The sequence below is a fragment of the Chiloscyllium punctatum genome, chromosome 32 (genome assembly GCF_047496795.1).
Source record: "Chiloscyllium punctatum isolate Juve2018m chromosome 32, sChiPun1.3, whole genome shotgun sequence".
In the NCBI taxonomy this organism is placed as follows: Eukaryota; Metazoa; Chordata; class Chondrichthyes; order Orectolobiformes; family Hemiscylliidae; genus Chiloscyllium; species Chiloscyllium punctatum.
Window position 1 is genome coordinate 56815910 of NC_092770.1, and position 15613 is coordinate 56831522.

Genomic DNA, 15613 nt, shown 5'->3' on the forward strand with positions numbered 1-15613 from the left:
TATTGTATTATGGATCAGGCCAAATCCCACAACATATATCAAAGACATAACCTAGACCCTAACCTTTTCTTATTTAAAGGCAAGTGTAAGGCATTTCGTTCCAGATGCATTTTAATTGACTATAAGCAAAGCACACTTTATTCTTAGTCTACAGTTAAAATACAGACAAATTTTTTTTAAAAAGCTTTACTATAACGCTGTTAAAATACTTGACAAAAAACATAATTTAACTAACTAATGCTTATTAACTGTTCCAATGTAGCAGCATCCTATAAACATCCTGGCAAAGCCAAATTCAACAAAGTAGATTTGCCTCACTTGCTATTTCCAGACCAAGAGAAAAGATAAAACTGAAAACGTGACTCTAGCAGCAAAGTGAGAACTCAGCTTTTGTAGCACCAGAGAACAAAAGTTTAAACCTCCTCCAAAATCCCAGCTTCACTAACTGAAAGCAAAATCTGAAAATTCTGGGTGTGTGTGAGCATGACTCCACTCTCTCATTCTTCTTTTGTCTTAAAATAAAACTATCTACACTATTTTGCATGGAGCAGACAGCTCAGTGCCAGGCTTACAATACTTGCTTTCAAGAGAAACAGGACCGAACAAATCATTCGTAAAAGTACATTTTGTCTCAGTATGTGTTAAGGGAGACCCATAGTTTTTACTTAGATTTTTTAGATTTGTTCTAAGAGTGATGATGGTTGTCTGCAGATTGGTTTATACACGTTTAAATGTGGCTTTTAAAACCTGTGATGTAAATAGCTCAGTGAATTTGAGAAAAGTTGAAGAGAGAAGAAAAGACTGTTGCCTAGACATGGAACCGCAGTAACATTAAGTCAGAATCATCCAGATGACAGCACACAGTGTACAGTACATTTAGAGAGAAAAAGGCTATAACAGCAGGCATGTTGTGAATATTATCAGTTCCGAAGCAGTCAAAACTAGGGAAAATCTTGAGCTCTTTTAGACAAAAGCTCCAGAAACACAAAGCTATTGAAGACTCACCTTAAGGAACGCATGTTGAGGAGTAAGTGAGCTGAAGTATCAGTTTATTTAAGAGTTTCAGGAACGAACGTTATCCAAAGAAGATAGCATTGAGTGAATGCAGGAAATTGCAGTTGAGCCAGCTGATCGACTGCTTTAAAGTGGCAATGAAAGTGATCCTTCACTAATATGTAGACTGGCTGTTCATGCACATATTGGCTCATAATCTGAAGGTGAAAACTAAATTGCTGAAGATCTTCAAACAAATCAAGCATAAAGAGATGTCTCTTTTCTATTTGATGCCAGGAGTTACTGGAAAGTGTGGAGGAGTTCCATGAGCGTGGTAAGGAGGCTTTATCAGATGAAATTCCCAACTCATCCAAGTTGCAATTGCTGCTGGAACTTGGCTCCGGGTTAGATGTGGAGCTGCAGGAGCTGCCTAAGCTGAAGCAGCATCTCCAACAGGCCCGTTGGCTTGATGAAGTGAACTTCACCCTCTCTGACCCTGTCAGAGTCACTCTAGATGCCATGAAGAAACTCATAGATTCTGGGATTGGCCTGGCACCACACAGCGCAGTGGAAAAAGCAATGGCTGATTTACAAGAACTATTGACGGTGTCAGAACGTTGGGAAGAGAAGGCCAAGGTTTGTCTACAAGCCAGGTACGGTAAACAATAGTGCAGACAAATTAACACCAGAAAATGTTTCTGCAATGTAAATATGATCCAAGCTTGGCTGTTCTCAATGCTAATTTCTTTTGGATAATTTGTAAATACAAAACGATCTCTGTTATCCGAGCGTCAATTATCCGAATTTCGGATTATCCAAACAAGATCTCAAGGTCCTGTAAAAACGTTATCCATTATCTGAACAAAATATTCCCCACCCGTCTTGTTCAGATAATCAGTTGTTTTCTAATCTCCCAAATATTCTGATGTCCGCATCATCAGCCTGTGTTTGTACGACTGGGTGCGCTTGTCAGGACCCCATTGAATCCAATGCATTTACCGTTATGGGGATTGCTGTGGAAATTCAAACTTTGACATGCAATTCCCATGCTCCCTGTACATTCCATAAAATCTCTGACTCTGAGCTAGAGTTCAAAACAATTCCAGTTTACTTATCTGGATATATTTCCAGCAAAGGTTAAATGAAAAGGACCTAATTTAACTCCTGAACAGAAGTGACTCCTTGCAATCACTCTTACTGACACCCAGTTTCCCCTGAACCTCCACACCACCCACTTCATCTCCAGTCTGTTCCCTCCCCTTACTGACTTTCTACACAACCACCCCCTGAAATCCATTCCAACCTGACCTGATTCCCACAATTCATTCATCTGCCCCTTTCACTCACCCATTCATACTGGGTAGTGAAATTTGTCATCTGGCAGCTGTTGCTGTAAAAGCGGTAGGTCTGACCTTTCTTTTGGGTTTGCTGTACTGTGACTGTGGGACTTTCTGAACACTGAATTTCACATTTCTGTAAAATTTGGACTTGGAAGTCTGGCAAAGAGTGCTGAGCAGTATCAGTTGGGTGAGTGTTCGGGTGTAACAGCAATCTGACCATGACACTTACTCCTTGACAGATCCAGGCCAAAGTGTAAATTCAGTATCTTGCAGAGGAGAGTCCAAAATTTCCAGGCAGTTAAGGAATCTTGTTATTTCACAATTTTCTGATGTCAATCCAGTTCCTTTGAACGCGGGGGCTTGAATATGCAGGGTCAATGATCTCATCATGTCCAATTTTGTGTGTTGGGTTTGACATCTAAGGCTGAGTTTGGTCACAACAGCTGTTTGATGAAGCTCAAGGAATTGAATCCAAATTGTTGACCTTGAGTTGGCTGAGCAGAAGCAATAATAGGTCCTGAAACTGATAGGACACCAGCAATCACATTTCTATAAGTTGAGGACACTGGTATTCACCAGATGTATTAATTACTTTGGATAAAATACCACATTTCCAAATTTGTCAATAGCATAGGATCACATTTGCATTTGGGAGAAAATCTGGGTAGGTTTTGGATTTGAGAATTTAAGGTTTGAGTTTGTGTTTGTGGATGACTTTGTCTTTATTATGGTGATAATGGCCCTTTTGTTCTTGCAGGCCAAGGCATGGCATGGCAACTCTGGAAGGTATTGTAAATGAGGCAAAGAATATTCCTGCGTACTTACCTAATGTGCTGGTGCTTAAGGAAGCGTTGCAAAAAGCCAAAGACTGGATGGCCAAAGTGGAAGCTATTCAGGCAAGTTTGAGGCATTTAAACTGTTCAGTAAATAGAGAAAAGTGATATTTTAAGTCAAAAAGCTTTCACTTCATTTCTAGCGACTATCCTTTCATTTTCTGATTCAACCAAAGTTCCATGTCTATAAATGTATATAGTGGATTTGGTGCTCAGCCATCTTCGTCACCTGTTGCTGAATTGTTCCTTAAGCCAAATGACTGAATTTAATTTGATGCTTTTACCATATTTTTTGAAGTAGAACTTGTTCTTGTGCCGTTTTCTATTTCAGGTCCTGATTTACCCAGGCTTGAGTTCACCTTGTTTGGCAAATCAAAATTAGTTATTTCGTTGCCAAACTGAGAGATGCTTGATGAAGTGAAGCTACTGTCACGTTTTACACTTATAATTGTAATTATAAAGTTAAATGGTAGTTCAATATACACCAGACTTTGTTTTAATTGGATCTTTGTAAACCAGCACTGTTGATGAACTGGCAAAAATTATATACCTCAAATACTAGCAAGTTTTGAGAAGATTTATAGCTCAGGTTGAGATTGTGGATGTAGGTTGGCTCACTGAGCTGGAAGGTTCGTTTTCAGATGTTTGGTCACTATCCTAGGTAACATCAACAGTGAGCCTCTGGATGAAGCACTGGTGGTATGGCCCGCTTTTTATTTGATTAGGTTTCCTTGGGTTGGTGACATTATTTCCTGTGGTGACGTCATTTCCTTGGGTGGTCATTTCTTGTTCTTTTTCTCAGGGAGTGGTAAATGGGATCCAAGTCCATGTGTTTGTTGATTCCAAATTAACAGAGGTTTGTTGACCTCAAATACTGTGATCTCTGCAATATAGTCAGTTGAGGCATTGAGTGAGTTGACTCTTTGCTGGCAAAGTTTATTTAAGGCAAAGTTGCATTATTATTGAAGTGATTTATGCTGGGAATAAAGTATAACAGTGTGTATATCCCTGCATCATGTTTCTATTACTTTAGTGTGTGTTTTTGCAATGTTTAAGAATGGTAGCTGGGATAATTCTGAGAGTCTCATGTTGGTGTTCGGGAAATGATCGGAAAAGATTCTTAAATCTATACGCATTTCGAAGCAAATGGACATATTAACGATAGCATGGTTTTGTGCACAGGAGGTCATGCCTCATGAACATGATTGAGATTTTTGAGGAAGCGATGAAGATGATTGATAAGGGAAAGCCGCTTGATGTTGTCCACTTGGACTCCAGTAATGCCTCAGACAAGGTCCTTTGTGGCAGACTGGTACAAAAGATGAAGTCACATGGTATTGTTACAATGTCAAAAGCATATATGTTCACTTTAAAATGGAAAGTACTTTTCATCATTTAAATTACAGCCACAACTGCCAGCTAAAGGATGGGCTGTTCCAAATGTAACATTTGGCTGTTCAATGGATACCTGAGTTTTTGTTGTTTTGACAACAATTTGAATTTAACTAATTCGTCTAAATTTTGCCCAGGATATCATAAGCCAATGGAGTTTGAATTTTATTGTTTTGACACCTGGAAATTGATCAAATTATAAGAATTTAATGTGTCATATGTAAAGCCGGTATTTTGCAAATTAGAAAGAAACCAACTGCTGCAGAGCCAGAGGGCTAACTGCTCATTCGCATCTTGCTCTCAAAGAAATTAAAAAGCACTCTATATCAAAGGTACCTATTCATGTGAAACATACTTGCAGTTTTTAAAAGAAGACAACTCCGGGAGATCAGAGAAGATGGTAAAAGAGGGGGAGGTGTGGCATTGTTGATCAGGGACAGTATTATAGTTGCAGAAAGGATGTTTGGGGGCTCGTTAACTGAGGTAGTATGGGCTGAGGTTAGAAACAGGAAAGAAGTCATCATGCTGGGAGTGTTCTATAGGCCTCCGAATAGTCCCAGAGATGTAGAGGAAAGGATAGCAAAGATGATTCTCGATAGGAGTGAGAGAGGCAGGGTAGTTGTCATGGGGGACTTCAACTATCCAAATATTGACTGGGATCACTACAGTACGAGTACTATAGATGGGTCAGTTTTTGTCCAGTGTGTGCAGGAGGGCTTCCTGACACAATATGTAGACAGGCCTATAAGGGGTGAAGCCACTTTAGATTTAGTACTGGGTAACGAGCCTGGTCAGGTGTTAGATTTGGAAGTAGGTGAGCACTTTGGAGACAGCGATCACAATTCTATCAGGTTTACTTTAGGGATGGAAAGGGATACGTGTACTCCACTGAACAAGAGTTACAGCTGGGGGAAGGGAAATTACGATGCAATTAGGAAAGATTTAGGAAGTGTAAAATGGGGAAGGAAACTGCAGGGGATGAGCACATTAAAAATGTGGAGCTTATTCAAGGAAAAGCTCCTGCGTGTCCTAGAAAAGTATATACCTGTCAGGCAGGGAGGAAGATATAGAACGCGTGAGCTGTGGTTTACTAAGGAAGTGGAATCTCTGGTCAAGAAGAAGGCTTATGTTAGGACAAAATGTGTAAACTCAGGGCGCTTGAGGGTTACAAGGAAATCAGGAAAGACCTAAAAAGAGAGCTCAGAAGAGCCAGGAGGGGACATGAGAAGTTGTTGGCCGATAGGATCAGGGCTAACCCTAAGGCTTTCCATAGGTACATCAGGAATAAAAGAATGACGAGAGTTAAATTAGGGCCAATCAAGGATGATAGTGGGAAGTTGTGTGTGGAGTCAGAGAGATAGGGGAAGGACTAAATAAATATTTTTCGACAGTGTTCACTATAGAAAATGAAAATGTTGGCAAGGAACATACAGAGATACTTGCATCTAGACTGGAAGAGATTGAGGTTCACAAGGAAAGAGGTATTAGAAATACTGCAGAGTGTGAAAATAGACAAGTCCCCTGGGCCGGTTGGGATCTATCCTAGGATCCTCTGGGAAGCAAGAGAAGAGATTGCCGAGCCTTTGGCATTGATCTTCAAATCATCATTGTCTATAGGAATAGTGCCTGAGGACTGGAGGATAGTAGATGTGGTTCCCTTGTTCAAAAAGGGTATTAGAGACAACCCTGGTAATTACAGACCAGTGAGTCTCACTTCAGTTGTTGGTAAAGTGTTGGAAAATGTTATAAGAGATAGGATTTATAATCATCCAGAAAAGAATAATCTGATCAGGGACAGTCAGCACGGTTTTGTGAAGGGTAGGTCGTGCCTAACGAATCTTTTTGAGTTTTTTGACAAAGTGACCAAACAGGTAGATGAGAGTAAACCGGTTGATGTGGTGTATGTGGATTTCAGCAAGGCATTCAATAAGGTTCCCCACAGTAGGCAATTATACAAAATGCAGAGGAATGGGATTGTGGGAGACATAGCAGTTTGAATCAGTAATTGGCTTGCTGAAAGAAAACAGAGGGTTATAGTTGATGGAACGTGTTCATCTTGGTGTCCATTTACTTGCGGCGTACCGCAAGAATCGGTGTTGTGTCCACTGCTGTTCGTCATTTTTATAAATGACCTGGGTGAGGGCTTAGAAGGGTGGGTTAGTAAATTTGCGGACGACACTAAGGTCGGTGGAGTTGTGGGTAGTGACGAAGGATGTAATAGGTTGCAGAGAGACATAGATAGGATGCAGAGCCGGGCTGAGAGGTGACAAATGGAGTTTAATGTGGACAAGTGTGAGGTGATACACTTCGGACGGAGTAATCGGAATGCAAAGTACTGGGCTAATGGTAAGATTCTTAGGAGTGCAGATGAGCAGAGAGATCTCGGTGTCCATGTACACAGATCCCTGAAAGTTTCCACCCAAATTGACAGGGTTGTTAAGAGCCTTTATTAATAGAGGGATCGAGTTCCAGAACCAGGAGGTTGTACTGCAGCTGTACAAAGCTCTGGTATGGCCACACTTGGAATATTGTGTACAGTTCTGGTCACCACATTATAAGAAGGATGTGGAAGCTTTGGAAAGGGTGCAGAGGAGATTTACTAGGATGTTGCCTGGTATGGAAGGAATGTCTTATGAGGAAAGGTTGAGGGCCTTGAGGCTGTTCTCATTAGAGAGAAGAAGGTTGAGAGGTGACTTAATAGAGACATATCAGATAATCCGAGGGTTAGATAGGGTGGACAGGGAGAGCCTTTTTCCATGTATGGGGACAGCAAACATGAGGGGACACAACTTTAAAGTGAGGGGAGATAGGTATAAGACAGATGTCAGAGGTAGTTTCTTTGCTCAGAGAATAAGGGTATGGAATGCTTTGCCTGCAACGGTAGTAGATTCGCCAAGTTTAAGTGCATTTAAGTCGTCATTGGACAGGCATATGGACGTACATGGAATAGTACATGGATGGGCTTCAGATTAGTATGACAGGGCGGTGCAACATCGAGGGCCGAAGGGCCTGTACTGCGCTGTAATGTAATGTAATATTTAATAAGTGTGTTATTGAAACAGCATATCTTGTTTACAGAGTTAGAGTCAGATAGTAAGTAGTTAAGAAAATGGGGGCTTGGATTTATGAATAGTTTTTGTTTAATGTTCATTATTAAAGTTTGAAAAAATCACTTGGTATTTTTCTTTAAATAGTGGAATTTAGGAGTTCTCGTTTACATTTTAACAGATTATGAGGTGAGGTGAGCTTTTCTGGATGTTTGGTTTTAATTAACAGAGGAGTTCAATTTTTGTAATAATATCAGGGGTGAGTTGGCAAGGTGGATACAGAACTCGCTTGGTTATAAGAGATAGAGGGTGGCAGTGGAAGAATGCTTTTCGGAATGGAGGGCTGTGACTATGGTGTTCCACAGGGATCAGACCACTGCTGTGTCTAGCCTACATAAATGATTGGAAAATGTAGCTGGAAATGCAGTTAGAAAGTTTACAGACGTTATAAAATCTGTTTGAGTTGTGGATAGTGAGGAGAATTGTCAGAAGATGCAGCAGGATATAGATCATTTGGAGGCATGGGCAGAAAAATGGCAGTTCGAGTTTAATCCGGACAAATGTGAGGTGATGCATTTTGGAAGGTCAAGTACAGGTGGAAATTATGCAGTGAATGGCAGAACCCTTAGGGCTATTGATATGCAGAGCGATCTGGGTGTACAGGTCACTGAAGGTGGCAGCGCAGCTAGATAAGGTGGTAAAAAATGCATATGGTATGCTTGCCTTCATTGGAATGGGCATTGAATATAAGGATAGACAAGTTATGCTGCAGCTTTTTAGAACTTTAGTTAGGCCACACGTGGAAAATTACATATGGTTCTGGTCACCACACTGCCAGAAGGATGTGGGTGCTTTGGAGAGTGTACAAAAACGGTTTCCCAAGATGTTGTCCGGTATGTGAAAGGTCGAATAGACTGGGCTTGTTTTTGCTGAGTGCAAGAGGTTGAGGGGCGAACTGGTAGAAGTTTATAAGATTGTGCATGTCATGGATAGAATGGAAAGTATCCCAGGGTGAAGGTGTCAATTACTAGGGTATACAGGTTCAAGGTGTGTAGAGGAAATTTAAAAGGGAGTCACAGAATCCTACAGCATGGAGACAGGTCCTTTGGCCCAAACTGGACCATGCCAACCAAACTGTCTATCCACTTGAACCCCATTTCCCTGCACTTGGCCCGTATCCTTTTAGTCCATTCCTATTCTTATATTTGTCCAAATGCCTCTTAAATGTTGTTAATGTACCAGCCTCAACCACTTCTGCTGGCAGCTCATTCCATATGCTCTGTGTAAAAATGTTTCCCTTCAGGTGCCCTTTTATTCTTTCCCCTCAAACCATAAACTGATGCCCTTGAGTCCTCGATTCCCCAACTCTAGGAAAAAGACTGAGTGCATTCATCCTATCCATGTCTCTCACGATCGTATACACCTCTATAAGATCCCTCATGAATCTCCTGTGCTCTAAGGAAAAAGATCCTATCTGGTCCAACCACTCCATATGCATGTAACTCAGACCATTGAGTCCAGGCAACAGCCTTTTAAATTTCTTCTGCACACTTTGCAGTTTAATATCATCCTTCCTATAGCAAGGTGACTAAATCTGAGCACAGTACTCCAGGTGCAACCTCACCAATGTCTTGTAGAACTGCAACTTAACTTCCTAACTTCCAAACTCAGTGTCCTGACTGATGAAGGCCAATGTCCCAAAAGCTGCCTTCACTGCCCTGTCTACCATCACTTCACTTTCAGAGAACCATGCACCTGAACTCCAAGGTCCCTCTGTTCCACTAAACTCCTTAGGGTCCTACCATTGACCATGAAACTTCTACCTTGATTTGACTTTCTAAAATGCAAGACCTTGCACTTATCTTTATTAAACTCCATTTGTCATTCCTCAGCCCACTTTCCCAGCTGATCAAGTTCCTACTGCTATTTCTGTTAACCTTCCTCACAGTCCACGATGCCGCCTATTTTAGTGTCATCAGCAAACTTACTAATCGTGCCTTTTACATTCTCATCCAAATCACTGATATAGATAACAGACAGTAATGGGCCCAGCATTGAAGAGCGTGGTGCTGGAAAAGCACAGCCAGTTCGGCAGCATCTGAGGAGCAGGAGAATCGCCACTCTCTTCGACTCTGATCTCCAGCATCTGTAGTCCTCACTTTCTCTTAGTAATGGGCCTGGCAACTGACCCCTGAGGCACTCCAGTAATCTCAGGCCTCCAGTCCAACAAGTGTCCTTCCACTATTACCCTCTGCTTCATACCATCAAGCCAATTTTGTATTCAGTTTGCTAGATAGTCCTGAATTCCATGCAATCTAACACTGCAGAGCAGTCTACATGTGGAACCTTATCAAAGGCCTTACTGAAATCCACCACCTTTCCCTCATCAATGTCCTGGTCACTTCATCAAAGTACTTGGGAAAAATTTGAGAGTCATGATCTACCACTCACAAAGATGTTTAAAAGTTTTTCGCACAAAGGATGTTCAGTACCTGGAATGCATCGCCAGAGGAGGTGGTGGAAGCAGACATTCAAGAAGCAACTGGACGAATACATGAATAGGAAGGGAATAGTGGGGTATGGATTGTGTAAATTAAGACAGTTTTAGTATGGAAGGGCAAAATATGGTGGCACGGGCTTGGAGGGCTGAATGGTCTGTTTCTGTGCTGTATTGTTCTTATTATGTGGGCCTCTTGTTCAACTGAAATATTTGATCAACTGGTGCACTCCTGCTCCATAGGTGCCAATTAGTTAAAAAGTTTGCTGCATTCTCAGTAGTTCCTGATAGTTGACTCTATAGTACAATAATCACAGGCTTCATTCTTACCCCTCCCATTTTAAGGAATCTAAATCATTACCGAATATAGTCAGTTCTTCTATAACACGATGGTGGCATTCTTGTACAGTCCAACATTAATGTAAAATCGTGCTTTAAAACCATGTTTAAAGTGTTGGCGCTGTGATCGCATTACAGCCAACACACATTTTAAAAGTTAGTGCTGGAGAAACAGCTTCCCCTATTCATCAATAGTGTTACAGTGCATTCACATTGACGAAATGCGCATTGAAACAGAATGACCTGTAAATCTGAAAAGCATATTTATTGAATGGCACAAACTGAGTCAGGCTTCTTCAATTAAGTTTTTTTGTGATCTTTGCAATGGAAAGAATTTGAACTGGATCGCTAAGGGAGGAATTTTTTTTTGTTGGTTTATCCATTCAAGCTATATGGACATCACTGTCCGAGCCAGCATTTATTGCTTAACCCCAATTATGTGGTGATGCTGCCACCTTAAACTACTGTAGTCCATTTGCTGTACGAACACCCACACTACTGTTATGGAGACGATTCAAGAAATATTAATGCAATGACTCTGATTTGCAAGTCCGGATAGTGCTTGGCTTGGAGGAGAGCTTGTGGTTGTTAGTGTTCCTATGTATCTATTCCCTTGTCCTTCTCGATGGAGATGATTGTTGGAAATGGAAGGTGCTGTTGAAGGAGTCCTTCCCTGACTTTCTACAGTGTATTTCCCAGATGGTACATGATGCTGCCACCATGTAATGTTAGTGAAAGCAGTGAATGCTTGTTGAAAATCAAGTGTGCTGCTTTGTCGTGAATGGTCTTAGCTTCTTTAAGAAATGTTGAAGTATTCTCACCCAGGCATGTGAGGAGTATTCCATCACACTCCTGACTGGTGCCTTTAGTTAATGGACAGACTTTGGAGAGTCAAGAGGTGAGTTATAGCTTGCCAATGGTAACCCTCAGGATTTTGCCAGTAGTGTCTTCAGTGATGATATCATTATTATATGTCAAGGAGCAATGATTAGGTTCTTTCTTCACAGAATCACAGAAATCTTAAAGTACTCTATTCAGCCCTTGGTCCTAGTGCTGGCACTTCAAACCTCACCCCTCCACCATTTTCCCTGCATGTTATTTCTATCCAAGTAATTCCACTGTCCTCTTGAATGCCTCAATTGAGCTTGCTCCACCACTTTTCCTGGCAATAAATTCCACATCCTAACTACTTAGTGTGTGATAATGTTTTTTTCTCACTTCGTCCTTGCTTCTTCTGTCAATCAATTTAAATCCATGGATTTTATCTCCCCCCACAGGTGGAAAGAGTTTCTCCTATCCAGCCTGCTCATGATTTTGACAGCCTCGATTAGATTTCCTCTTAGCCTCTTTTCTCACCAAGGAGAACAGATCCAACTACTTCAATCGACTTTCATTGCTGAGTTTCTCATCCCTGATCCAGTCTTCTAAATCACTACTACATTCTCTCCAATGTGTTTGCATTTATCTGATTGCATATAACCCAGAACTGTACACAGTATTCCAGCTGAGGTCTAGTGTCTTATACAAGTTCAACATCAGCGCTTGCTCTTGTATTCTATCCCCCTATTAATAAGGCAGAGGCAACTGTATGCTTTCTATTCTCTCCATTTGTCTTGCCACCTTCAGGGATCTGTGTGCAAATCCATCTAGGACCCTCTGCTTTTGCACCCCCTTTAGAATTGTACCCCTGGTTTCATATTGTCTTTGAATGTTCTTCCAATCAAAGTGCATCATCTTACACTTCTCCACATTGAAAATCATTTGTCACCTATTGCTCAGTCCATGAACTTGCCTATTCCTGGAGATCTACAATGTTCTTTTTGATTGTAGCTGTTCTGATTTTTGTTTGAGCAGCAATCTTTGAAATTGTACCCTGTGTATCTTGATTATTAATCAAGGTTCCCAATACATACTACTTCCTCCAGCCTGAAAAATATTCATAGGCTATTACATCATCTCCTAACATTCAGCCAATTTTCAGTCAATATTGCTGCTGACCATTTTAACCCATGACCTACAACTTTCCTCAAGTCTGCTGCTTGGTACTGTTATCAAACACCTGTGGAAATCCATTAATACATTACATCAACAGCATTGAGTCTTTTTGTTATCTTTTGAGAAAATTCCAAGTTGTTTAAACGCTGTTGCCCCTTTAGCAATCCATGCTGACTGTTTGTAAACAACTCAACCTTTTTTCATGTGCCTGCTAATTATATCCTGAATAACTATTTCAAGACGCTTCCCGCCATTTATGTTGTAAAACCAACTGCAGTGTTGGCATATGCTTCCAACCTTTCTTGAGTAGAGCTGTATTGTGTGCGTATTTCTAATCTCCTGGCTGGACAGTGTTCCTGCAGTTTCCATTCTTGCTGCCTTCAAATCATTGGATGCATCACATCTGGTCCTCGTGTTTGTCAACTTTTAAGTATCAACAGTCTCGCCAACACTTTTCCCTTAGTAATTTTGAACTCTTTTAGTAATTGAATTTTCTTTTATGTCTTCATGGACTGAGAGTGTCTCCCTCGTTGATAAAGATAGATACAATGTATTAATTTATTGCCTCATCCATGTAGCCTGCCTCCAGGTTATAAATTCCCTTTGGTCACTAATCATCCCTACTACTACTTTTCTGCTCTTTTACTATTTATTTGCCTTCAGAAAATGTTTTGGCACCCATTTTATTTTGATTGCTAGTCTTTTGTCATAATTCCTATTTGCTTCGCTTCTTTGCTTTCTCATGATCTCTCTGAATCTCTCATTCCAACCATTTGTGACCAGTTCTGTTCTTGTTTATTGCAGTCCATTCTGCCAGTATATCTTTATTACTCTGTATGTCATTCTCTGCTGAAATCCTGAACCTTAATTCATTTATCACTGTCTCCGAAATGTTCTTATGGATTATGGGAGGAAACCGGAGCACCCGGTATGATACAACGGTACGTTATTAAGAGATGTAAAATCAGAAGACCAATGTGTGGATATAGTCATTATCTGACACTAAGGTAGTGGAAGCAGACAAATTGGTGACATTTAAGAGGCATCTGGATAGGGAGGGATTGGAGGGATGTGCATCAAAGACCTCAGGTTCGTTAGAGAGAAGGTTCAGAGGTGACTTAATTGAGACATACAAGAGAATCAGAGGGTTAGATAGTGTGGACAGTGAGAACCAATTTCCTCGGATGGTGATAGCAAGCACGAGGGGACATAGCTTTAAAATAAGGGGTGATAGATATAGGACAGATGTCGGAGGTAGTTTCTTTACTCAGAGAGTAGTAGGGACGCACTGCCTGCAACAGTAGTAGACTCACCAACTTTAAGGGCATTTAAATGATCATTGGCTGAACATATGAATGAAAATAGAATAGTGTAGGATAGATAGCTTCAGATTGGTTCCACAGGTTGGCGCAACATCGAGGGCCGAAGGGCTTGGACTGCACTATTATGTTCTGTTAATAAGGCCTGCAGGTTTGTTCTTTTTTTAGTTTAATTAGGGCATGATGATTGGCACGTGCCTTTTCCTGTGCTGTAGGTCTCTTTGTTCTTTGTTCATAGTTCTTTAAGTGGTATCCTTGGAAATGAGCTGGACTGAGTCTTGCTTGATTTACAGCACTCTATGTTCTTAGATAATAACCATGCTTATAAGCTTTATCAGGTTGTACAGATTCTGATTTATAGCTTTTCTTTCAGTTCCGTCAATGATGATGATGCTAATTACTATGTGATGATAAAAGGAATAGGGTCATTTTCCCTTGTTTGTCTACCTTTCTATTGTGAATAATTTTTTGCTTTGCTTTTTTCAAGACAAATATTGTAATGTTATATGCTTATTTTTTAATAAGATCATTCGAGTTTAAAAAAAAATTCAGCCTCACTCCTGTCAGGGTTCTGATGTATCCGGTGTTCACATCACTGAGGCATTCCCCCATTGCCATTGAGACCTCTAGATCAGAACTCCGTGCAGGCTGTTGTTTTAGACCATAAGACAGGAGCGAAAGTAAAGCCATTCGGCCCATCGAGTCCACTCTACCATTCAATCATGGCTGATGGGCATTTCAACTCCACTTACCCGCATTCTCCCTTAATTCCTTGTGACATCAAGAATTTATCAATCTCTGCCTTGAAGACATTTAGCGTCCCGGCCTCCACTGCACTCTGCGGCAATGAATTCCACAGGCCCACCGCTCTCTGGCTGAAGAAATCTCTCCGCATTTCTGTTCTGAATTTACCCCCTCTAATTCTAAGGCTGTGTCCATGGCTCCTGGTCTCCTCGTCTAACGGAAACAATTTCCTAGTGTCCACCCTTTCCAAGCCGTGTATTATCTTGTAAGTTTCTATTAGATCTCCCCTTAATCTTCTAAACTCCAATGAATACAATCCCAGGATCCTCAGCTGTTCCTCATATGTTAGACCTACCATTCCAGGGATCATCCGTGTGAATCTCCGCTGGACATGCACCAGTGCCAGTATGTCCTTCCTGAGGTGTGGGGACCAAAGCTGGACATAGTACTCCAAATGGGGCCTAACCAGAGCTTTATAAAGTCTCAGTAGCACAATGGTGCTTTTATATTCTAACCCTCTTGAGATAAATGACAACATTGCATTCGCTTTCTTAATCACGGACTCAACCTGTATGTTTACCTTTAGAGAATCCTCAACTAGCACTCCCAGATCCCTTTGTACTTTGGCTTTACGAATTTTCTCACCGTTTAGAAAGTAGTCCATGCTTGTATTCTTTTTTCCAAAGTGCAAGACCTCGCATTTGCTCACATTGAATTCCATCAGCCATTTCCTGGACCACTCTTCCAAACTGTCTAGATCCTTCTGCAGCCTCCCCACTTCTTCAGTACTACCTGCCTGTCCACCTAACTTTGTATTATCGGCAAACTTCGCTAGAATGCCCCCAGTCCCTTCATCCAGATCATTAATATATAATGTGAACAGCTGTGGCCCCAACACTGAACCCTGCGGGACACCGCTTGTCACCGGCTGCCATTCCGAAAAAGAACCTTTTATCCCAACTCTCTGCCTTCTGTCAGGCAGCCAATCCTCAATCCATACCAGTAGCTCACCTCAAACACCATGGGCCCTCACCTTGCTCAGCAGCCTCCTGTGTAGCACCTTATCAAAAGCTTTTTGGAAGTCTAGGTAGACCACATCCACTGGGTTTCCCTG

General features: G+C 41.2%; 1 protein-coding gene across 2 annotated transcripts in view; it reads left to right on the top strand.

Annotated features, from left to right (window-relative positions):
• The window catches only part of kdm5a (lysine demethylase 5A), a 203173-nt gene that overhangs the window by 140005 nt on the left and 47555 nt on the right, over positions 1 to 15613 (top strand). For both annotated transcript variants that reach the window (XM_072552438.1, XM_072552439.1), the window contains exons 19-20: positions 1291 to 1646; positions 3091 to 3229. In XM_072552438.1, coding sequence (XP_072408539.1) covers positions 1291 to 1646; positions 3091 to 3229 — 495 coding nt within the window. The remainder of the gene's footprint in view (positions 1 to 1290; positions 1647 to 3090; positions 3230 to 15613) is intronic.